The 24,926-nt window shown below is 47.1% G+C and overlaps 2 protein-coding genes across 5 annotated transcripts in view; both read right to left on the bottom strand.

The window, feature by feature from the left end:
* Nucleotides 1-13,975, bottom strand: part of TWSG1 (twisted gastrulation BMP signaling modulator 1) — a 34,037-nt gene extending 20,062 nt beyond the window's left edge. Inside the window, exons 1-2 of the mRNA XM_068147608.1 lie at nucleotides 13,742-13,975; nucleotides 10,796-10,961 (exon numbers count right to left, since the gene is read on the bottom strand). Coding sequence (XP_068003709.1) covers nucleotides 10,796-10,918 — 123 coding nt within the window. The 5' untranslated portion in view covers nucleotides 10,919-10,961; nucleotides 13,742-13,975. The remainder of the gene's footprint in view (nucleotides 1-10,795; nucleotides 10,962-13,741) is intronic.
* A 3,852-nt stretch (nucleotides 13,976-17,827) lies between these two features.
* ANKRD12 (ankyrin repeat domain 12) overlaps nucleotides 17,828-24,926 on the bottom strand; it is a 63,345-nt gene continuing 56,246 nt past the window's right edge. For all 4 annotated transcript variants that reach the window (XM_068147601.1, XM_068147602.1, XM_068147603.1 and 1 more), the window contains 2 exons: nucleotides 19,426-19,521; nucleotides 17,828-19,097 (listed from right to left, as the gene is read on the bottom strand). In XM_068147601.1, coding sequence (XP_068003702.1) covers nucleotides 18,912-19,097; nucleotides 19,426-19,521 — 282 coding nt within the window. In that variant the 3' untranslated portion in view covers nucleotides 17,828-18,911. The remainder of the gene's footprint in view (nucleotides 19,098-19,425; nucleotides 19,522-24,926) is intronic.

Raw genomic sequence — 24,926 nt, 5'->3', positions numbered from 1 at the left:
ACCTGGGGGTACTGGTCGATGGTAGGCTGAACATGAGCCTGCAGTGTGTCCAGGTGGCCAGGAGGGCCAATGGCATCCTGTCCTGCATCAGGAACAGTGTGGCCAGCAGGAGCAGGGAGGTCATTCTGCCCCTGTACACTGCACTGGTTAGGCCACACCTCGAGTCCTGTGTCCAGTTCTGGGCCCCTCAGTTTAGGAAGGAGGTTGACTTGCTGGAACGAGTCCAGAGAAGGGCAACGAAGTTGGTGAGGGGCTTGGAACACAAGCCCTATGAGGAAATACTGAGGGAGCTGGGGTTGCTCAGCCTGGAAAAGAGGAGACTCAAGGGTGACCTTATCACTCTCCACAACTACCTGAAGGGAGGTTGTAGACAGGCAGATGATGGTCTCTTCTCCCAGGCAGCCAGCACCAGAACAAGAGGACACAGTCTCAGGCTGTGCCAGGGGAGGTTCAGGCTGGAGGTCAGGAGGAAGTTTTACACAGAGAGAGTGATTGCCCATTGGAATGGGCTGCCTGGGGAGGTGGTGGAGTCACCATCACTGGAGGTGTTCAGGAGGAGACTTGATGGAGTGCTTGGTGCCATGGGTTAGCTGTTTGGGTGGGTTGGATTGGTTGATGGGTTGGACGCGATGATCTTGAAGGTCTCTTCCAACCTGGTTTGGTTTATTCTATTATTCTAATACTGGACTAGATTATTTTCCCCTCACCCAGGTCCAGCTGAAGCATTCTTGCTAGTAAGAAAACAATCCCCTCTCTCCAAAACTCAACACCTTGGGATACTTCCAGCACTTCTGGACCACAGCCATGCTGGATGAGGCCTTTAGCAGCCTGGTTTACTGGAAGGTGTCCCTGCCCATGGCAGGGCAGTTGGAACTAAATGGTCTTTAATGTCTTTTCCAACCTAAACCATTCTATGAGTCTATGAACTGGAAGTCATAGAAGCAAGAAGACAAATCTTTCTCTTTAAACTACCTAAACCTGAAGGCACTGGGTTAACAGTCAAGACCTACCCTGTGGACCTTGCAGCATGGCAACAGCCAACATGGCTGAAGGAAACCTAAGAACTAGGCAATATCCTTCCCACTAGCTCAAATCCACACCACCAATTCCAGTTTGGCTGGAATATTGTGGCTACATAAGATGATATATGGACCTGAATCATGCTGAAGTGTGAAATCACCCTTGGTTGTCCTGTCTAAAAATTTGGTTTTGAAGACCTCTGCCTAACAACCACGTTAGGCACAACTGGTGAGAAAACAAAATCCCATTACTGGAAAGACTGACCACAGGCTCCTTCCCACCCCCTGCTTTACTGGAAGAGCCACTGGCAAATCTCTGCTACTCACTGGACTGGGAAGCTGATGCCCATCCCTGCCCTTTGATCCCATTCTCCAGAAGCAGGGGAGTGACACGCTGTGGTGTGGCTGGGAGATGCACATGGGCAGGAAGGAGGGAAGGCCAGGAAGGTGGTTTGGTATGAAAGTCTCCTAACCAGGAGTCACCACCCAAGGATCACAGAATACATCCAGTTGGAAGAGACCTCAAAGATCATCCAGTCCAGCCTTCGACCCAGCACTGAAGGGTCAACACTAAACCACGTCCCTGAGTCCCAGGTCCACACACCGCTTAAACACCTCCAGGGATGGTGACTCCACCAGTGCCCTGGGCAGACCATTCCAGATAACCCTCTCTCTGAAGAAATATGTCCTAAAGCTGATCCACCTCAGCTAACCACACCTAGGTCAGGCATACCACACCTCACTGGCAGACACAAACATTTATCACCCACAAAGTCTTTCTTGGGAAGAAGCCAAGGGGGCAAAACTCCACTTTAAATCTTTGCCTGCCACTGCTATACTTCAAATAGGGAATCCTGAAATCATAGAATGGTTTGGGTTGGAAGGGACCCTTAAAGGTTATCTAATCCACTCTTGCTGCAGTCAGCAGGGACATCTGCAACTAGAGTACATTGCTCAGAGCCCCAAAACCCTCACCTGGAATGTTTCCAGGGATGGGGCATTTACCACTTCTCTGGACAACCTTAGCCACCGTCTCACCACCCACAGTGTAATAACTTTCTTCCTTCTCTCCAGTCTAAATCTCCCACTTTTAGTTGCAAACCATCACCCCTTGTCCTGTCACAAGAGGCCCTTTTGAAGAGCTTGTCCCCAAGAGACAAGAAAAAAGGAAGCATTTTTACACCAAACATCCAGAATGCATTGCCTAGGCAAGGCAAGGCAGAGATGCACCTGATCGTGTTCTCTCTGGCAGCCACAGCCCTTTGAGTCGCACAGGGATCACCCCTCCCTTGCAGACTCACAGAAGAGCCAAGAGTGTGTTTTGAGAGGGCAAGGCCAGGATCAGGTCTGGGACATGAAAGGGTTTAAGAACACAGCAAAAGAAGCAGTGTGCACACAGCCTGGTCTCAATGATCTTTGGGTCTAGAGAACAGGTCTTGTGAGGAGCAGATGAGGGAATGGGGATTGTTTACCAGGGGACCTTCTGGCTTTCTTCAACTACCTGAAAGGAGGTTGCAGTGAGGTGGGAGACAGTCTCTTCTCCCTATTAACAAGTGATAGGACAAGAGGGAATGGCCTCAAGTTCCACCACATGAGGTTTAGGTTGGATATTAGGAAAAATTTCATCCCCAAAGGGGTTGTCAAGCCCTGGAACAGGCTGCCCAGGGACGTGGTGGAGTCACCATGCCTGGATATATGTAAACCTGTGCAGATGTGGTGCTGAGGCACATGGTTTAGTGTTGTCTTGCTAGTGCTAGGTTAATGGATGGGCTTGACCTTAAAGCCCTTTTCCAAACTACATAATACTGTGATTCTAAGCTTCAGGGCACCCAGATCTGGACTAACACTGAACCAACCCCCAAAGCTGCAGCACACACACTGCAGTGGATCAACACAGTTATGAATCCATTGATGTGATTTTTCCATTCACTTCATCCCAGATCACAGATCTTCCCTAAGCCAGCAAAGAAAGTGAATGCACAACAACTATTGAGTGTTCTATATCATGCTGAGAAATGCTGTTGCCTGCATTTTCACAGATGTTAGGGATTGGAAGGGACCTCTGGAGATCTTCAGGTCCAACCCCCCTTCCAGAGCAGGACCATAGAATCTGGCACAGGAACACATGCAGACAGGTCTTGGAAGTCTCCAGAGAAGGAGACTCCACAAGCTCTCTGGGGAGCCAGTTCCAGTGCTCTGTGAGCCTTACAATAAAGAAGTTCTTCCTCACATTGAGGTGGAACTTCCTGTGCTGCAGTGTCCATCCACTGCCCCTTGTCCTATCATAGGGAGCAAGTGAGAAGCAGCTTTCCCTTCCTTCTTGACACCCAGCCCTCAGATATTTATATGCTTTGATTAGATCCCTTCTCAGTCCTCCTTTGCAGACTAAAGAGCCCCAGGTGTCTCAGCCTTTGCCTTGCTGAGTGGTTGATGTGAGCATCACTGCAGTATGCCATCTTAGTAAGCCTGCAAATTTGATTTACAGAGTGGAAAGCTACCAAGATTTTTTTACTGTTTTTCATCCTCAAAGTTTATTAATGTCACCTATTACCACAGTGTTTCCCAGTGAAAGATGAAAAAAACCAGGCTCATTAATAAAATACACCATTTTTTTCCACTAGAGGAGGCAGCACAAACTCATGAAGATGATTTATGTGAATGAATGACACAGCTCTAAACTATTTCTCTTACCGTTTGATAAACAGATTGTGTCAGCCTGGAAGAGAAAAAGCCAGAGGAAGGCAACTTTAAAAGCAACCATGAGTAAAGTGCTGTTAGTGTGGCCAGGGAATAGCATTAATATATATTAGCATTAAAAATAGCCTGTAGATTTGTTCTCCAACAGTAAAAGTGGGCAATTAACTTCATATTAAGTATGAAGTTGGTGAACTTCAGTCATCAGTAAGTTTGCAGACAACACCAAGTTGGATGGGAGTATTGGTCTGCTTGAGGGTAGAAAGGCTCTACAGAAGTACCTGGACAGGCTGGATTAATGGGCTGAGGCCAATGGGATGAGGTCTTGCATCACAACAACCCCATAAACACTCCATGTTTGAGGAAGAGTGGCTGGAAACTGCCCAGTGGAAAAGAACATGGGGGCGTTGGTTGGCAGCCCAGATGTTGGTTGTGCCCAGATGGCCAAGAAGGTCAACAGCATCCTGGCTTGGATCAGCAATAGTGTCACCAGCAGGGCCATGGAAGTGATTGTCCCCCTGTACTCAGCACTAGTGAGGCTACACTTGGAATACTGGGCTCAGTTTTGGGCCCTGCACTCCAAGAAGGACATTGAGGTGCTGGAGCAGGTTCAGAGAAAGGCAGTGAAGCTGGTGAAGGATCTGGAGAGCAGGTCTTTGTGAGGAGCACTTGAGGGAACTGTGGTTGTTAAGCCTGAAAAAAAAGGAGGCTGAGGAGAGCCCTTACTGCTCTCTACAGCTGCCTGAAAGGAGGCTGGAGTGAGATGGGTGTTGGTCTCTTCTCCCAAGTAACTAGTGATAGCACAAGAGGAAACAGCCTCACATTGTGCCAGGAGAGGTTCAGGTTGGACATTAGGAATAATTTTTTCACTGAAAGAGTGGTTAAGCCCCCTGGAGAGCCTGTTCTGAAAGTGGTGGAATCAATATGCCTGGAAGGGTTCCAAAAAATGTGTAGATGTGGTGCTGAGGGACATGGTTTAATGATGACCTTGCAGTGCTGGGTTAGCAGCTGGACTCTAAGGTTGGAAAAGACCTCCAAGATCATAACAATTCTAAGAGATTCTAAGATTCGATACTTATTAAAGATGTTGCAAGACCAACAAGCTGGTATTTGGGAGGAGGCATTTCTGTGTAACCTAAGATGTGAATCAAAGCGTCCAGTTCTGGAGCCCATATTACAAGAGGGATGTGGAGGTGCTGGAACCTGTCCAGAGAAGGGCCACAAGGATGATCAGAGGGCTGGAGCTCCTCTCCTATGAGGACAGACTGAAGGAGTTGGGGCTGTTCAGTCTGGAGAAGAGAAGGCTCCGAGGTGACCTGGGCTGCATCAGGAGAAGTGTGGCCAGCAGGTCGAGGGAGGTGATCCTCCCCCTCTACTCAGCCCTGGTGAGACCTCACCTGGAGTACTGTGTCCAGTTCTGGAGCCCCTATTACAAGAGGGATGTGGAGGTGCTGGAAGGTGTCCAGAGAAGGCCACAAGGATGATCAGAGGGCTGGAGCACCTCTCCTATGAGGACAGACTGAAGGAGTTGGGGCTGTTCAGTCTGCAGAAGAGAAGGCTCCGAGGTGACCTAATTGTGGCCTTCCAGTATCTGAAGGGGGCCTACAGGAAGGCTGGGGGAGGACTTCTCAGGATCTCAGGTAGTGATAGGACTAGGGGGAATGGAATGAAGCTGGAGGTGGGGAGATTCAGGCTGGATGTGAGGAGGAGGTTCTTCACCATGAAAGTGGTGAAACCCTGGAATGGGTTGTCCAGGGAGGTGGTTGGGGCCCTGTTCCTGGAGGTGTTTAAGCCCAGGCAAGGGGGTTGGAACTAGATGATCCTTGTGGTTCCTTCCAACCCTGACTGATTCTATGATACTATGATAATATTCACTAAATTCACCTGCATTGCACAGACTGCACTGTATGAATCCAGGAGTATTCTCACTGAACTTAAGGTAATTTTAAATCACCCATTTGCAATGTAATAAAAACCCATTCTGCTGAGGTTTGGGGGGTGGAGGCACTTGCTTGGGGCAGCATCACTGTACCTACCAGGATTTTACTAGCTTTTTTTTATTTATAGGAAGGGCTCCTAAGCAGTGTAATTCTTGGGTTTGTTTTCTATTTTTAACTTGGAGTGGAAGGAGGGAAGAGTGAGCCACACAACCAGTTTTCTGCAGGGGTCTCCAGCTCCCTTCTCCTCAGAGCCTTCCTCAAAACTGTCTCTTCAGGGCAATAACTGTCTGGTTTTCCATAGATGTGTTTGCCTGTACACGGTTTCCTTAACCACTCTGGAGTCCTTCTGCCTGGCCTGACTCATCCACACCGGCTACTTGAGCAGGATACATCTCTTTAAAAGAATGCTTACATGAGACATGGGTGAAGCCAGGCAAAATGAAACGTTCCTTGTTGAATTGCTGGGGGCGGTGAGGCATCAGTGGAAGAAAATATTACTCATAAGTCAACCTGGCAGCTTCCCAAGCTTGAACTACCGAAGGTGCATCGCAGAATGTGTTTTGCTAGGCAGGGAATGAGCCTCTCAGGCTAAAAATATGGCGTTAAATAGGAAGCAGGCTTGTTTGGACAATAAAGACACTTCTGCTCCAGCAGGCAAATAAAGGTTTTTACAAGGTATTTAACATCTGCATTTTTTCCAAGCTTTCTTGAAACGACAGAGGCTGTTTTTCTCAGCACAGCCAGAAACAGGACCCGAAGGCACTGGCAAACTCTTGGAAGGGGGAGTGAAAGCGAAGGAGGTAATGTTTTTTTTTCCTAGAACAGTTTAATAACAGCAAATCTCCTGGAAGCAAACCAGCCAGCACTGTTTTGTTAACCCAGCTGCGTTATGTACCACGGCTACAACATCCACACCGAAAGTCATTTTGAGGTGCCCGAGACCCGAAGTTGAGGAGTGGTTTGTTTTGTACCACCACAGGGCTGAAAAGTCTTGGAAACCCTTTCAAGCTGACAGGTTTGTACACAAGATTAACAGCAGGGGAAGACAAAGATGAAAAGAGGCTTTAATTGGAACTGCACCACGGCAGCCAAGGTGACTGCAGGCATGTAGGTTTGGGGACAGAAAACTCCATTTTCCAGAGATCAACCTCTTTTCAGAAGGACCTGAAACTACAGCACCATTCCTTTCCTACACACAGCAGTGGTTGAGAGGTCTGTTCTAGATGAGACAGCAATGCTCAGCTTCCAGCACAACACAGAAGTTCCACCCAAACCTGACCACGGAAGGTAGCTCTGCACCACAACAGCCAGCCTGGATTCGCCTCAAGATCGTTTGCTATGAACAATTGTGGGAATGTCCCATCCCAGAGGTTTCTGCCTTGAAGGATTTCCTCCATGTTCCTCCACTCCACCCACTGAGCGTAACTGGCCTTCTCATCTCCTCCACACATGGAAAGATCAAAACAACCCACGCTTCCAAGTCAACAACAGATGTGTTAGAACAAATACTGCAATGAGCACATCTTCTGCAACCAGGGCTATGGAGCTTACCTGGAAAGCAAGGTAACACTCATCGACTTCAGTGCCCCAACCCCAGACACAGGGAAAGGAGCTACATCCAAAGCCTTCAAGGGAACTAATTTTGTGGTCCCACCCTGTTGACCTTCCCAAGTCAACAACTACAGAAAGCCACAAAGGATTAGGGCAGTGATTGCCCCCCTGTACTCAGGAGGCCACATTTTGAGTATTGGGTTCAGTTTTGGGCCCCTTGCTCCAAAAAGGACATTGAGGTGCTAGAGTGTGTCCAGAGAAGAGCAAGAAAGTTTGTAAAGGGTCTGCAGAACAGGTCTTGTGAGGAGCAGCTGAGGGAACTGGGGTTGTTTAGCCTGGAGGAAAGGAGGCTGAGGGAAGGCTTTCTCAATCTCTACAAGTCCACAAAAAGGTGATCAGAGCAAGGTGAGCATTGGTCTCTTCTCCCAAGTAGCAAGTGACAGGGCAAGAGGAAATGGCCTCCAGTTGTGCCAGGGGAGGTTTAGGTTGGGTATTAGGAAAAATTTCTTCACTGAAAGATTTGTCAAGCCCTGGAACAGGCTGCCCAGGGCAGTGGTGGAGTTACCATCCCTGGAGGAATTTCAAAGGCCTGTAGATGTGGTGCTGAGGGACATGGTTTAGTGGTGACCTGGCAGTGCTGGGCTAATGGTTGGACTTGATGATCTTAAACATCTCTTCCAACCAAAACTGTTCTACAGCTCTAAATCTTTTTTTTGTTTTGCAGTTTATACAGACAGATGCCTCGAGCTATTTTCTTATAGGTCTTTGCTTGAAAGAAGAAAACAAGAAGTAGACTAACAGAGCTCCAACAACACTGGAGGCTCAGGATGTAAAAGAAAAGCTGAATGCATGCAAGCTGTTGATCTTGTGCTCTGCTCTGGATCTAACAAAAATAAATATTTATGTAGGGACCACCCTTAAGCAGAGCAACTCTGAAGGAGTGGCAGCAATGACTGTGCTGACTTCTAGCTACACTGGCAAAAATATTTATGTTAACTGTATGGTTTTTGAAAGAGCAGGTCCTTTGTCTCTAAGACCAGCAGCCTCTCTTTCTGCAGGCAGACACAGATCACAAACACATTCTGTTTGCTCCCCCCGTTGTCGCCGAGTGACTTGATCTTGATTTCAAGCCATGGATTTTGCCTAACTAGAAGAGCTATAAAAATAGGTTTGAGAAAAATGTCATGTGAGAGGCAAGCAAACTCACTCAACACAGAGTTTTATTTTTAAGCTTGGATTTCTCCAGAAGAGTTTAGAGGGGAAAAAAAAATAATCCACAGATATCCTCTGCTCCTACCCAAGAAATAACAACGCTTCACATACCTCCCCCCTGGCGTGCAGTGCTTCTGCCACAACATCCAAGACAGAAGATGCTTTAAATCAAAGCTTTAGGAGTCTTTAAATCCACAATCAGACTAGTCTGACCTGATCTGCTCTATGAAGAATGAATACTGGCTGGTATGTCAGGCTTGCTGGCAGGCTGAGAGCAGCCAGATGGTGAGAACCAGCAGCGGCATTCCCCTGCAATCCTACACAATTCACGTGGCCTGAGATACTTCAGGGGCCTGGAGAATCGTGGATGATTTTGATTTTAGGGAAATGCTTCAACAAGGGTTTCCACATCAGCTGTACAAAGTCAGGGAGAACACACCTAGGACAAGTAAAGCAGTACAGGGGGCTCTGCATGGACAGGACTGCTGCTACAGAGGTGCCAGTGTAATTTCCTGTCGGGATGGGACAAGGGGTGATGGTTTTAAACTAAAAAGGGAGATTCAAACTAGACAGAAGGAAGAAATGTTTTACACTGAGGGTGGTGAAACACTGGCCCAAGTTGCCCAGAGAGGTGGTAGAAACCTCATTCCTGGAACCATTCCAGGTCAGGTTGTTCAGGGCTGTGATCAACCTGCTCTAGTTGATGATGCTCCTGCTCAGTGCAGGGGGGTTGGACTAGGAGACCTTTAAAGGCCCCTTTCAACCCTAACCAACCTATGATGCCACATTCCAAGTACAACACAGCTGTGTGAGCCACCCCCATGCAGCACTGAACCTCAGCCACCTTATCCCCACAGCACCAGCTCCATGTCTCCTGGACTGTAGTCATAGGGTTTAAATTTTGTCTGTCTCAAGCTTGGCTTGCTAGAAGCAAGATGTCTGTGCTTCCATGGCTGATGGACTCCACCACCAGCACAGGAAAAGCAGACAATTTATCTTCTCTGTTTTCCCTTCACCTGGGCCAACAGCTTGCCTCTGAATCAACAAATCTGCACTTGGCATTTAAATGCTTTGTACATGCAACACCAGAACCAGCATCTTGAAGGTGATTTTAAGACATGCAACAGAAGGAGCTCGAAAGTGCACCCATTTGTCACACAGCACCATGCCCAATGCACCAGCAAAAACACTTTGGAAAGGTAAAAGTGAAAAGCCTCTTTCTTCCTTAGAGACCATGGTGGCACTGAGAAAAGCACTATTTCTTTCTTTCTTTTTTTTTTTGTTTGTTTGTTTTTAAAGCAATGGCAGTTTAGAAGCAGAAGTAAACAGCTCAGCTTGCAGCCAGTCTTTACTCTGCAGGATGGGTTTGTGAATCTGACAGGTGTTTTTATTTGTGAATCAGACAAATTCTACAGGGAAGCCAATGACTTGAAGTTTCATTTCTAACCGACAAGGAGCCAGCAAGAATCAGCTCCTTCTAAAGTAGCTGACCAGATAAATGCTTCTTCTTAATAAGGAGTCAAGAAGCATGCTCACTACACCACTAGTAAAAAAATGTTTGGCAGTTACCAATTCCAATTTCACTAGAAAAGGCATTTTTGGTCCGCTGCACACCTTAACTTTTGCTGTAAGAAGAGCAGCCTGGTCTCAGGCTGATTCTTTCGCTGCAGACAGACACAGAGGGAGCGAAAAGCAGCATCTGGATTTGAGTTTAACATTCATTTCCTACTACTTCAACTCGTAAGTATTTGGTTTGGTTTTGGTTGTGGGTTTTTTTCAGGTATACCCACATGCTTTCAGAGCTTGCTCATTACCATCAGTAGCTAGAGGTCCCTCCTGAACAAAAAGCTTTTCCAAATGCACCTCAGGGCTCTAAGACCTTACTCATGTCCTTCTCCTGTGAGTTCTTAGGCATCTTTTAATCAACTGTACACTAAGCTAAGTGGAACAGAGAAGGAAAACATCTCAGATATGGGACCACTCTAAGCACACTTGAAACAACCAATTCTTTAAAACAACCAATTCTTGCCCACAAAAACCTTTCTAATAAAATGTCTAAATTGCTGCTTGTTCACAGCATCAATAGAAAAGGAGAAGGACTAAAAACTAACAGTGTGACTGGTATTGGCTTCTACTCATCATCACCCTCAACTTGAAAATGCTTTCATTAAAAAGAAACAGACTCATATACACATGGACATCATATTATCTACAAAATAGTTGTTCATTTGCATTTGCATGTGCAGGAGACCAAATTAACTTCTTTAGAAAGACTATTAGAAAATGCAGGTTATTCCTATCACTGGGTCTTTTCAAGACACAGCTTCAGAGCTGCTTCTTAAACAGCTTGAAATGAGATAAAGGAAACAGGAGTGATACCTGTATCAGGCACTTGCTGACATCACTAGCACAGAGAGCCTTGTTGCAGCTTGACGACGACTGGACCCACAGCAGGAACAGAAGGACAGTGACTGTGGGTGCTGTGATGTATTGTGACCTCATGGTTCCTGCAGGCAAGCAAGCTTCAAAAGGACTTCCACCAGCACTGAAAGAAAACCCAGCAAAGAAAAGGCTGTTGGAACACAAGTTAAATCTTACTTAGAATCACAGAATGGTTTGGCTTGGTAGGGAACCCAAAGATCATCTATTTCCAACCTCCCTGCCACAGGCAAGGACACCTCCTACTACAGCACATTGCTCAATGCCCCATTGAACCTGGCTTTGAACACTCCAAGGCTTGGAGCCTCCACAGCATCTCTGGGCAACCTGTTCCAGTGCCTCACCACCCTCATGGGGAAGAATTTCTTCCTAATGTCTAATCTCAATCCATTTTCTTCCAGTTTGAAGGCATTACCCCTCATCCTGTCACTACCTGTGACTTTACAATGTCCCCCTCTGTCCTGTAGCCCCCTTCAAATACTGGAAGGCCACTATAAGGTTTCTCTGGAGCCTTCTCTTCTCCAGGCTGAACAACTCTCTCAGCCTGTCCTCTCAGCAGAGTAGACAGGCAGAATCATCTCCCTTGTCCTGCTGATCATACTTCTTTTGATGTAACCCGGGGCACGATTGCCTCCTGGGCTGCAAACGCACATTGCCAGTGCATATGGAGTTTTTCCACCAACTAACACCCCCATGTCCTTCTCCTCAAGACTGCTCTTGAGCCACTCCTCGCCCAGCCTGTATTTGTGCTTGAGATTGCCCTGACTCACGTGCAGGACCTTGCACTTGGCCTTGTTGAACTTCATGAGGTTGGCTTGGGCCCACCTCTCCAGCCTGTCAAGGGCCCTCTGGGTGGATCCCTTCCCTCCAGCGTGTCTGCCGCACCACACAGCTTGGTGTCATCTGCAAACACGCTGAGGATGCCGCAGTCCCACTGTGCATATGAATGACAAAGCTGTCAGACCCAGTACCAACCCCTGAGGGACACTACTTGTCACTGGCCTCCATTAATACAGAATCATTTCAGCTGGAAAAGTTCTTTAAGAAGCATTTAATGCAGCCATTCTATACCAAGTCTCGTGCTAACCATGTCCCTCAGCACCACACCTCTGCATCTTTTAAACCCCTCCAGGGATGAGAATTCAAACACCTTCCTGGGGAGCCTGGATTTAATATGATACTCTATAAGCAGCAACGATAAAAAAAAACACCTCAGGAGAGAAAACCCACCAGTAAAGACCTAATTCTGTAGGCACATGAAGCAGAGGTTTTATGTATTATCTTCCCAGGCTGGAGGTACACACAGGTGTCTAGGGCCAAAGCTACACAGCAACCTTCTACCAGGTGTAAGGTAAGTTGCCCTGTCACCTTTAGTGCAGACAGACAGATGTTTTCATTCCAAGTTAGATGTCACACAGGCTTTCAACTCAATCACAAAGATGTTAACTTCAGACACCAACACTTTAGAACCAGAAGTTACAATGACTTTGAAGGAGGAAGATTTGAAGAACCACACAAGTGACTGAAGTCAACCACTGACAAGCATCTGCTACTTCAAACACAGAGAAAAAGGGGATTCATTCAAAGCATTCCGCCTTCCTCCCTTGCTGAAAGCCCAGCTTCTAGGCAGGTGGTACTTGCAACACGATGAGCAGGGTGCCAGGGGGTTCTTACCAGGCAGATCTTGCTTTGTGCTGAGCACGTGAAACCAGTCAAAAGAGGATCCCACTGCACCAGGCACTGTACCAATATATAATAAAAGGCAGCCCATGTTTGGGCACGCGTGCAGTGAGCTTGTATTGTTCTCATAAGAGGGGTAAAAATATGCTAATGGGACATTTGGTTTCTTTCTTTCTGTATCTAGAAATGTTTTTTTTTCCTGCTTCATGAATTCAAAAAACCAAACCTCAATTAGCAACATCCGAGCACTAAAAAGGAGAAAACCAAGCCAACACGTCAATAAGGCACGATCTGGACATTTGAGTGCCTGTGTCAGATTAATCTTTCTTACAATAGTTATTAGATGCTCCCGAATCTCACTGTGCTGGGCACATGGCCATTGGCTTGGGAGGGACCCCCCACAAGACCCAGGGGCATGTATGGAGAACGTCTTCCCCCTCAAGAAGGGGGGGGGGGGGGGGGTGTCACAGGGAGAATATCTTCTCTCTTGAGAAGTGTGGGGGGGTCACAGTTTCCTCGCACGCCTACCCCAACCCAAGAAAGTTTCCCTTCAATTACACATGGTCCAAGCCCACCGGGTGTTGCACGCCAGCGGGCTAGGGGCATCAGCCAAGACGAGCACGATGCTGGGCTACAGCCGAGCGATCCCGACGCGTTTTAACACGGTCTCGGCAACGGGCCGTGCTCGGCTCTTACATAAACGGCTCCGGAGCAGCGGAACCAGAGCGGTACCGTTCCCAGGAGCACGTCCCCTGCCTTCTCCAGGATCGCTCCGTTTCATCGACTTGCTGCTTCCCCACACTTTTATCCACCGGAGCACGATCCCCGCAGCCCGCCTCAGCGGCACCGGCTCCCTTCGCCCCAGCGCCGGCTCAGCATCGCTCTCCCTCAGCGCCGGGGCGGAAAAGACCCCAAACTCCCTCAGGGCAATCAACCCGCCTTCGGCTCCCGGGAGGCCCGGCCCCAGCGATGGCACTGCCAGGGCCGCCGGAGGCTGGTGACAGGGAGCGCGCCCCCCTTGCCGAAGCGGCCCGGGACAGCAGGGGCCTCTCTCCCGGCGGCTGGGGGCCCGGCCTCCTCCTCCCGCAAGCAACGGGGCGGCCGCGCCGCGCCGCACCGAAACTTTCCTTCCACAAAGAAGCAGCCGCGGCCCCGCCGCCGCCTCCTCCTCCCCAGCCACCGGCTCCATCCCGCCGCCGCTCGCACCTCTCCCTCCGTACTCCCAACGTGGTCTGGCGTGAGCCGTGGACCGGGCACCCCCCGCTCCGCCGGCGTCCCTCGGTGCTCCGCTCGCAGCGGCAGCAACGACCGCGCACCTCGGGCCCGCTGCTCCCCTCCTCGCTCGGCCGCAGGCAGCGCGGAGGCGGCGGCGCGGCCTCGCCTCGCCCCGCCTCGGGGCACCGTCAGGCGCCAGGACCCTCCCCCCGCCGCCGGCTGCGCGCCCCGGGACCCTCCGCCCCGGCTGGCGGCGGCTGCGCGGAGCCGGGTGAGGCCGGTGGGTGTGAGGGAGCTGCGTGGCTCTGCCCTGCCGAAGGGCGTCGGTGGAGGGGCTGTGGCCCGCTGGGCAGGTGGCGAGGGCAGCCACGCTGCCAGCTCCGGAAAGGGCAGGAACAGGCTCTGGTGAGGAAAGGAACCACGGATTTGGGACAGCCGCGATCAAAGCACAGCTCTCTGTGTGTGCTTATCCTCCTGCGATCTCCAAGGGACCAAGCTTCTTCCCTGGGTTTTTATAAGAACGCCAGAGGAACCTGACCAAGTAGCCAGAATCATGAATTGGGTTGTGCTGGAAGGGTCATCGAGTCCAACCGCCCTGCAGTCAGCAGGGACATCTTCAACTAGATCAGGTTGCGCAGATCCCTGTCCAACCTGAGCTGGAATGGTTCCAGGGAACGGGCTTCTACACCTCTCCAGGCAACCTGGGCCCGTGTCTCACCAACCTCAGTGTAAAGAGTGTCTTCCTTATGTCTAAACTGAATCTCCCCTCGTTTAGTTCAAACCCATCACCTGTTGTCCTGTCACAACAGGCTGTGCTAAAAATTCTATCCCCACCTTTCTTACTGGCCCCTGAAAGTACTGAAAGAAACCCAGAGCAACCCTCAGGCTTCTTGGGGGACAGGAGACTCCCAAGAGAAACATGGCCTTCTCCCCACACTTTTTGAAGGAAATCCACAGCAGGGTGTCCTTAAGCAACACACAAGCTATCATTCCACTGAGTAAACTTGGACAAAAAAAACCCAAACAACTCAACTGGAACAAAGCCTGGGTTTAAATCAGAAGCCAAGAGATCATTGTCTAAGGGAATGAAACGTTTGGACAGTCTTTAAGCAACTAAATTTTTACTAAGCAGTTGCAACTGAAAGAAACCCAACACACTCATAATAGGAAATCATCTCTCCCTGCAAAGCAGACACAGGCTAACCCTAATAAACATCTGCCTCCAGATCTCCTTCCGAGATAGAATACTGCCAAAATATTTGAAAATGATCACGAACATGTTTCTGTGAATTCTTCCAGAGGCTGACCTTTCTGGTTGTTTTACAGTAAACCCACCCTCCTGCCATCCCTGTGGGACTGTTCCTGCAGCCATGGGGGTTGCCAAACTGCTGCAGCACCCCAGTGCTGTCCTGCTCCCTGGTTTGTGTCACCACATTGCTCTGGTAGACTCCCATACCACTGAGGACAGGTGGAGGCACCGCTATACAACACCACCAAGTTCCAGTGAAATCTGCCCAGCTGTCTCCTTCCCAAGTATTTTTGTCACCTGCTTCTTGCCTAACACAGCCATTTATACTCCTAACTATTCATAGTTTAAAATGTCTGCATGAGGTTCTCCCACTTCTAGATCATGGAATCACAGAATACATCCAGTTGGAAGAGACCTCAAAGATCATCCAATCCAACCCTTGACCCAGGGTCAACACTAAACCACGTCCCTAAGTGCCAGATCCACACACTGCTTAAACACCTCCAGGGATGGTGACTCCAACACTGCCCTGGGCAGACCATTCCAAAGTCTGAGAACCCTTCAAGTGAAGAAATATTTCCTAACATCCAGCCTGGACCTCCCCTGGCACAGCTTGTAACCATTTTCTCTAGTCCTGTCACTTGCCACCAAGGAGAAGCAGCTGCCCTCTCCTCACTCAACCTCCCTTCACGTAGTTGTAGAGAGCCATAAGGTCTCCCTTCAGCCTCCTCTTCTCCAGACTGAACAACCCTCAGACATTCCTTCTAGTCTATGTGCTTCATCCCCTTCATGAGCCTGGCTGCCCTTCTCTGAACACTTTTCAATGTCCTTTTATAGTGAGCAGCCCAGAACTGCAAACAGGTGTGGCCTCACCAGTGCTGAGTGCAGGGGGATGATCAACTCCCTGTTCCTGCCAGCCACAGTGTTTCTAATACAGGATGCCATAGGCCTTCTTGGCCACGTGGGCACACTGCTGACTCATGTTCAGTCAACTGTCAACCAATACTCCCAGGTCCCTCTCCAAGCTGCAGCTTTCCAACCACACACTCCCAAGTCTGTAGCTTACCATGGGGTTCTTGTGACCCAGGTAAGGGACCTGGCACTTGGCCTTGCAAATGTTGCTTTTTATTACCTCAAGTGTCTGAAGTAAACTCACACTTACTCACTAGTTAACACCTTGCAGCTTTATCCATCTTTTCCTTTTTAAGCAACTCACAGAGATTTCTGTATCATTTTTAATTTGTACAGCTAGTTCCAACAGAACTTTTTACTTTCAGAGGAGTATTTTACTTCCAGAAGAATATCCCACTGGAGTTTTCCTTAGTGTATCTTCAATTCTGAGTGATGTCAGGAAGATACTCCTATGTAAAAGCAGGAACTACTTCTCCTTTAGGTACCTAACAAATTGAAAGTGGAAAAATAAATATCAAACAGTGACAGGGCAGGAGCTACATAGTAATTTGTTTTACTGTGCTTTACTATTACTATTGTTATTGCTATTACTATTACTTTACTCTTCATGTGCACAGGGGAAGGAGCCTATTGCCTATAGAGTCTCTTGGTCTGTGCCAGTCTGCATTCCAGCAGAAGGTGGATACCACAGGCACTGACATTAGGATGCAGTAGCTACTCCATAGTAATTCACCTAGTAATTAATAATCACTTCAAACCAAGCACTTGACATCTCTTTCCAGGGTCTCTTGCCTAAGCCCTACTTCTTTCAGCAGCAATTTCACAGACATCAGATCCCAAGCATTCCTGAATTATTTATGGACTAGAGGGTAACAAATCTTTTTCATGAATATCTCTTAACCTCCTACTAATAAATAATTAATTGTCTGCTTGTTAGGGACAGGACTAAGAATAAAAAAGTGTTGACTTTCACAATATGGGATTTTTTTCACTGAGCTTCAGTTCTGGTTTGAGCTAGACCAGAATCAATTTTGGTCAGGGATTTGACTTCTCAGCTCAGCCTCTGCTCAGGGCACTTCATGAAATTCAGGGCAGGTCTGCACAGCCAGTGGCTGCTTCTAGCACTGCAAACACTGATAAGGAGAATTAATGCCAAGGGTTACTGCCAAGGGCTGGGCTGCAGAAAGGCTCTGGCTTAGACTTGCTCCTGGGCAGACCAGGGGCACTGCCACATCTTGTGGCCCACATGAGGGTGTAGGAAAAAAGAGGTGGCACCTGTGGGGAGGAGTGAACAGGACAGGTAACCCTCAACTGACCAACAAGGGATTCTGTCTGATGGACATCATCTTCAGGATAAAGCTAAGAGACCAGCAGAGTCAAATTCTCTCTTCTTCAATGATCAGGAGGACTAGGATAAAGCTAAGGGACCAGCAGAGTCAAGCTCTCTCTTCTTCAATGATCAGGGGAACTCTGTTTGTTATTCCTTCAATTCTGATCTGTGTGTTCCTGAATCCAGTTTCAGAATCCAGCTCCTGAATCTGGTTATCATCTACTGCTGAATCCAGTCTGGGACTTGCCCAGCACCTGCCCACAGCATCAGTGGTGATGGTGACACTACTGACATCAGGGTTTTGTTCTGTATTGCTTTGTATCTCTTTGTATCTATTTCATTTTATTAATATTGCTATTAAAGCTGTATCATTTTTTTTCCCCAACCCATCAATCTCTTTTCCCTTATTTCCAACTCATCAGTCTCTTCCTATATTCCCTTTGGGAATGGAGAGGAGTTCATAGAGAGCCTTTGACACTCATCTGGTGGCCAGCCCAGCCCTCACCTTTGCCAGTCTCCTTCTGTATTTCAGGAATGCTGAGATTTCATTTATCAGAGTGTTCCAACACTAAGAAAGTGCAATGAGTAACATGACCAATAAAATTTATTAAACATTCTATTTACAGCTATTCACATCTCCTTCCATAGGTTAATATTAAAATAGACAATATACAATTTAAGAATTTTCATTCAAAGGCATTTAGTTGGAAAAAAATATGCTCTATTACGAGACCACCATATAAGAACAAAAGGTGTTTGTTGGGTTTTGTTTGTTTGTTTGACACAAAATATCTTCAGTACAGTAAGTGGTACGTGTGGCATTACAACAACAGACTGATGTGGGAGATGGTCGGTGCAGGTATTACAGCTGTTTAGGGATCAGTTATTGAAGTACAGGGGTTTCAGGGGCATGCAGTACAGTTCTGTCTCAACTCTTTTACAGTCATGGTGATGAAACAAGCAGCAAAGTCAAACACATGCCCTACCAAAAAAAAAACCCAAACCAAACCCAGAACTGCCAACCAGGAACATGTTACACCGCAGGAAAAAACCAACAACTTTGGTCCAATAAAACCTTAAGACAAAAAACAGTTGTACAGTTAAAATATCTGAACATTAATTACAAGACTATTTACATTTGCACAATAGGTAGAAAATAAATTATTTTAAAATGAAAACAATATTACATCTTTCCCCCACCCAAAAACAAAAGAAAACTGTACAGTACTTTACAAAATATAATAAGATTAATAAGACTATTTTCTTCCAGGCTGGACATTTTCTTCCACAGGCTTTCTCATCATCTTTCTGTGGGAGTTCAACTGTTACTGAAGTTTCTCAATGCAAAGCTTTATAGCAGATTTCGAAGCGTCCTTTGTGGGTTTTTTTTGGTGACTGTTTTAGCTATTAACAGCTTCCAGCGCTGTTAACTCGCCCTGTTTTGTCATTTTCCAGCAGCAAGCTCGAACGCCACAGGCGATTTTAAATGGCAGTTACTGGGAAAAGGGCTTTAAAATTAGGATCCATCTTCTGTGTCCCCAAGAGCCCGTGCCACACTTCTCTGAAGGAACACTAGAATTATTGAGAGGGAATTCCACAGAATTAAGTGCTCAGTCTGTAACGAAAAAAAAATACCTTTTGTGTGCCACTGTGCCACAAGGTGCTTGATGTCATATTGGCGTCAACTCAAAGTCATCGTTAACATCAACGAGAGGAACATAAAACTCCTGAATTTCATAAATGCTGATGGATTTGTAGGTAGCAGGATCAAGCTCCTGTAGCTTATGCTGCCACTCCAGTCTCTGTACCGCGTTTAACGCCGCTGCTTCGTGCTGCTGCCTCATCAGAAGGCACGTCTGTTTTCAAGAGGAGAAATAAATTATTGCAATATTGGACAAAACAAGTCAAATTTGAGGACAGAAAAACACCCACACAGGAGCCTCTCTGCTAGCAGTAAGTCATTTCCCAATATTTAGAAATTCAATGGTTATTCTGCTCCACTACATAGCAACAAAGTTGGTTTTCCTCTATACTACTGGACCCTCCTCTATGTTGCACTCAAAACCTCTCCAATTGCTTATGATACTGCATTTGAATCGACTTTTTATTCATCTCATCTTCACAGGGACATCCCAGTCTGGTGAGGTTTACTATTTTAAACTGAAAAAAAGCAAAGAAGTGTACCTTTAATCTTTCAAACTTATCATCCACGTCCTGTAACCACGACATGAACTGCCTCGCATTGAATCGATCCCTCACTGATGTTTTGCTGTCATCAGCCTGCAAAAAAGAATTGACCCAAACTGTCAGGGATTGGGTGATTCACTTTTAAGCATACTAAAACCCAGGAAATTACTCTCTGGGTCCTTCCTGAACAAGCACAGAACCACAGAATCATTTCAGCTGGCAAATACCTTAAAAATCATCAAGTCCGACCATTATCTAACCTACCAAGGTCCCTCAGCACTACATCTCTGAATCTAAATGTTGGTCACCACTTCCACCGTGAGCCAGCTGCTCACTAAAAATGGGTATTTCCAGATTCCTTCTGAAATCTACTGTATTTTTTGAAATTTAGAATGGGGAGGCTTAAAGACTTATACCTTAAATTACAGCATGCTGAGGGCTGGAAGGGAACACTGGAGAGCATCTAGTCCAACCCCCCTGATAAAGCAGGGTCACCCAAAATAGGTTGCACAGGATAACAATGACCAGGCAGGTCTAGAGAAAGAGACTCCACAACCTCTCTGGGCAGTCTGCTCCAGGGCTCTTTCACCCTCACAGGAAAGAATTTTCTCCTTATGGTCAGATAGAATCTCCTGTGCTCTATAGTTTGTGCCTATTGCCCCTTGTCCTGTCACTGGGCACCACTGAAAAGAGTCTGGCCTTATCCTTTTGACCCCCACCCTTTAGCTATTGGTCAGAATTGGTCAGCCTCAAGTCTCCCAGCCTTTCCTCTTCACAGAGATGCTCCAGTCCCCTCAGTATCTTTGGAGTCTCTGCTGGACTCTCTCCAGTAGTTCCTTGTCTCTCTTGAATTAGGGAGCCCAAAACTGGACCCAGTACTGCAGATGTGGCCTTGCTAGGGCAGAGTAGAAGGGAAGGAGAACCTCCCTCATCTTAATCTCTCAAATGTTAATCAGTACAAGGCAGATTCTTCCCCAAAACTGCTTTTGCTTTATTCTCTTTAAAATTCAGCAACAAATTAAAGACATAATCCCTTGGGATAATAAAGGGAAACTTAGGCAGCCTGACTTCACTGGCTACAACAGTATTCAAAAGCAATAATAAAATGGTATTTTATTGACATCAAAATCCCTAAAAGGAGATTAAAACAAGTGAGCAGACATGTTTTATGTCTTGCTCAATGAAATAGAACTCATATCTATTTATTAAGAATATGGAACATCTGCCCCTCAGTCCCTCATGAGAAACCAGATCCTTTGCATATAGTCCTGAAGCCAGACTATGCCAACGTAACAGTTAAGTCATAATCACTAAATAAAACAAGCTGCTGTTACTTTATTTTTTTTTTAAGGGAAGAAAACAAGAGACTGCAGGAATTTCTACACTGTAGCAATGGGCAAGAATGGGTGAAAATCCTGCAGAGACTGAAATCTCTAAAATCCCATCTTTGGTTTGACCACATGACTGTGAAGCGTGGCTCTTAAGGTCTGCCCAACACATGCTGCTGAAAAGGCAAGCCTCCAATGACCCAGAAATCCCATCAGAACAGTCCTGAGGGAGTCATGTTCCTGCAAAATAAACCAGCTCTTTGGTGACAGACATTTACCAGCTATTTGCTCAAACACGAGAAATTTCATCCAAAGTTTCTTCTTTGGAGAACACAATTAAGAGTTGCCAGCAGGGTAACAGCAAAGTGACAGAACCCATCCCAGGAGAAAGCTTTTTTTCCTGAAGCAGCTACATCCTCCCCATGAAGTATCAAGTTCAAAGCATCAAGGTGATGGTTTAAAACACCGATTTCAAGAAAAAATTACATTTAATAATTTGCTGAACATTATGGGCAAAGGAAAATTTCCTAACAAAAGCTACCACAGATGGAACCAGCAAGGTGCTGAGGTCCTGAGGGGGAACAACAGGCATTCTACTACTGCTCCTGTTATCATCTAGATGGTCGCTTGAAGTGAAGGGGAAGCCCACAACAACTTCTCCCTCAATCAAGGTTCCTTTTGTTTTATAGAGTTCAGATGTAGAATCATAGAATAAAATCACAGAATGGTTTGGGTTGGGAGGGACCTTAAAGCTCCTCTAGATCTGTCATGGATAGTGAGGCTGCTCAAGGCTCCACCCAACCTGGCTTTGAACATTTCCAGGCTTGCAGGCCCCACACTTCCTCTGGAAATTTGTTCCAGTGCCTCACCACCCTCATGGGGAAGAGTTTTTTCCTAATGTCTAATTTCAATCCAGCTTCTTCTGGTTTGAAGCCACTACTCCTGCTCCCGTCACTCCATGTCTTTGCAAAAAGCCCCTCTCCAGCTCTCCTGCAGCCCCCATCAAATACTGGAAGGCTGCTCTAAGGTCTCCCCAGAACCTTCTCTTCTCCAGGCTGAACAACCCCAACTCTCTCAGCCTGCCCTCACAGGAGAAGTGTTCCACTCCTCTGACTGTCTTGTAGGACCTCCTCTGGACCTGCTCGAACAGGTGCATGCTAGAATCAGCATATTTAAAATGAACTGTAAAATGTTAACTAGAAAAATGTAGCTGCATGGGCAACTTAGATGGATCTGAAATTTCTAGAAAGCTCAAAGCCTCTAAATTGAGAAAAAAAAAAAAAGGCCATTCTGAGCTTCAAAATTAACAGAAAAATCTCATGTTTGCCCTATCAGTTACATTGGCTAAGGAAATTTTTTAAACATTTGCCAGTATACAGCTTAAAATGGGAGAACAACACAATCCCCATGAAGTGCTATCCCCTGCTGAACCACCTCACTGTGCACAGCTCCAGTTCTTCAAAGACAGCAGAGGAAAAAAGTAGTAACAGCCTGAGCAAGCACTGGAAACTAATTATTCTACAAGGGGCTGCAGGACTAAAGTGGATTCCCCATCTGTTGGAAATGTAGGTGTTTCATTTTAGAATGCACCAACATTTCTATTACACCAAAACCATCAAATGTCTTCCTTGTCTTAAGTGTTCCTCACAGGTTCTGAATGCTGGTTCCATTTTCGTTACTCAGCAGAGCTGTTCACAAGACACCAGCACCAGGAAATTGTATTCTCCAAAGCTCTCTAGTAGTGGTAGTCCATAATATCACAGTATCATAGTATCACTAAGGTCCAACCTGTAACCACAGACCTCATAACTAGACCATGGCACGAAGTGCCACGTCCAATCCCCTCTTGAACACCACCAGGGACGGTGAATCCACCACCTCCCTGGGCAGCCCATTCCAATGACGAATGACTCTCTCAGTGAAGAACTTTCTCCTCACCTCCAGCCTAAACCTCCCCTGGTGCAGCTTGAGACTGTGTCCCCTTGTTCTGGTGCTGGTTGCCTGGGAGAACAGACCAACCCCCTCCTGGCTACAACCACCTTTCAGGTAGTAGAGGGCAATGAGGTCACCCCTGAGCCTCCTCTTCTCCAGGCTAAACAATCCCAGCTCCCTCAGCCTATCCTCACAGGGCTGTGCTCAAGGCCTCTCCCCAGCCTTGTTGCCCTTCTCTGGACACCTTCAAGTGTTTCGATGTCCTTCTTAAACTGAGGGGCCCAGAACTGGACACAGTACTCAAGGTGTGGCCTAACCAGTGCAGAGGACAGGGGCACAATGACTTCTCTGCTCCTGCTGGCCACACTATTCCTAATGCAGGCCAGGATGCCATTGGCCCTCTTGGCCACCTGGGCACACTGCTGGCTCATGTTTAGGCAGCTGTCAATCAGCACCCCCAGGTCCCTCTCTGTCTGGGAGCTCTCCAGCCACTCCAACCCCAGCCTGTAGCTTTGCATGGGGTTGCCGTGGCCAAAGTGCAGCACTCGGCACTTGGATTTGTTGGATGCCATCCCAGTGGACTCTGCCCATCTGTCCAGTCAGTCAAGGTCCCTCTGCAGAGCCCTTCTACCCTCTAACTGACCAACATCTGCTCCTAACTTGGTGTCATCTGCAAATTTGCTGATGACTGACTCAATCCCCTCATCCAGATCATCAGTGAAGATGTTAAAGAGGATGGGGCCCAGCACTGATCTCTGGGGGACACCACTGGTGACTGGCCGCCAGCTGGATGTGGCACCATTCACCTAACAGGTATGTAGATTACAAAGTACTCCATACTGCTCATACTACACAGGCTGCAGTACCCATATACTGCTCCTTTTATAGAATCAGAGAATCAGTAATGATGGAAAAGCTACCCAAGATCATCAAGTCCAACCGTTAACCTAGTGCTGCCAAGTCTACCACTAAGCTGTGTCCCTCAGCACCACATCTACATGGCTTTTGAACACTTCCATGGATGGTGACTCCACAACCACCCCAGGCAGCCTGTTCCAGGGCTTAGCCATTCTTTCAGTGAAGATATTTTTCCTAGTATCCAACCTAAACCTCTCCTGATACAACTAGAGACTAGATTCCTCTCATCCTGTTGCTTGTTACCTGACAGAAGAAACCATCCCCTTCCCCACTACAACTTCCTTTCAGGGAGTTGCAGAGAGCAAGAACATTTTCCCTCACCTTCCTTTTATCTTGACTAAACAACCACAGTTCCCTCAGCTGCTCCTCACAAGACCTGCACTTCAGACCTCTCACCAGCTTCACTACCCTTCTCTGGACATGCTCCAGCACCTCAATGTCCTTCTTGTACAGTGAGTAGGCTAAACTTGATTGTAGTATTCAAGGTTCAGTCTCCCCAGTGGCCAGTAAGAGGAGAACAATCACTTCCCTAGTTCTGCTGGCCACACTATTGCTGATACAGGCCGGCATGGTGTTTGCCTTCTTGGCCACTTGGGCACACTGCTGGCTCATGTTCAGCCAGATGTTGACCAGCAAGTCAAGGTCCTATTTTAACCAGGAATAATACCAACACTGAAGATGAAAATAACATTGCACATGTAAATAATATGAAGCTTGAGGTGATTTTCAAAGAAATAAAAATTCATTTGTTAGTGTTCAACATTTCAGCACTGGTTTATATGAAACAATTCTCACGTTTCTTATGGAGAAGAGGGAAGTATAATGCAGTGGTGAGACACTGGAACAGGTTGCCCAGAGAAGTTGTGGAGGCTCCAAGCCTGGAAGTGCTCAAAGTTAGGTTGGATGGGGCCTTGACCAACCTGGTCTAGTAGGATGTATCCCTGCCCAGGACAGGAGGGCTGGAACTAGATGATCTTTAAGGTTCCTTCCAATCCAAACCAGTCTAGGATTGTATTATATCTCCACAAAACATTTCCAAATTCATGAACCAATCTTACCACTTCATGCACTACTGGCACTCCAAGTCTCTGGGCTACTGACAATGATTCTTTTATTCTGGTATGTTTTTAATTACTGTTTAAGCTGTATTTGCAAGCTCCCAAAATACATTCTATTTATGACTAAAGCTGGATTTCGTAAAAATCAGCAAAGTAATGTTCTCATTTTATCTTTCTCCTCTTTTCTGGAGGAGAAAGAAACTCAGACATGGTACCAACCAGAAAACCATGTACACATAGCCCTATCCTCTTGTCACTGTAC

This window comes from Melanerpes formicivorus, unplaced genomic scaffold (genome assembly GCF_026170545.1).
Source record: "Melanerpes formicivorus ecotype bairdi unplaced genomic scaffold, bMelFor1.0.p_v2 SCAF_15, whole genome shotgun sequence".
Lineage (NCBI taxonomy): Eukaryota > Metazoa > Chordata > Aves > Piciformes > Picidae > Melanerpes > Melanerpes formicivorus.
Note: the sequence above shows the minus strand (reverse complement) of the source record. Positions and strands in the feature narration are given on the sequence as shown.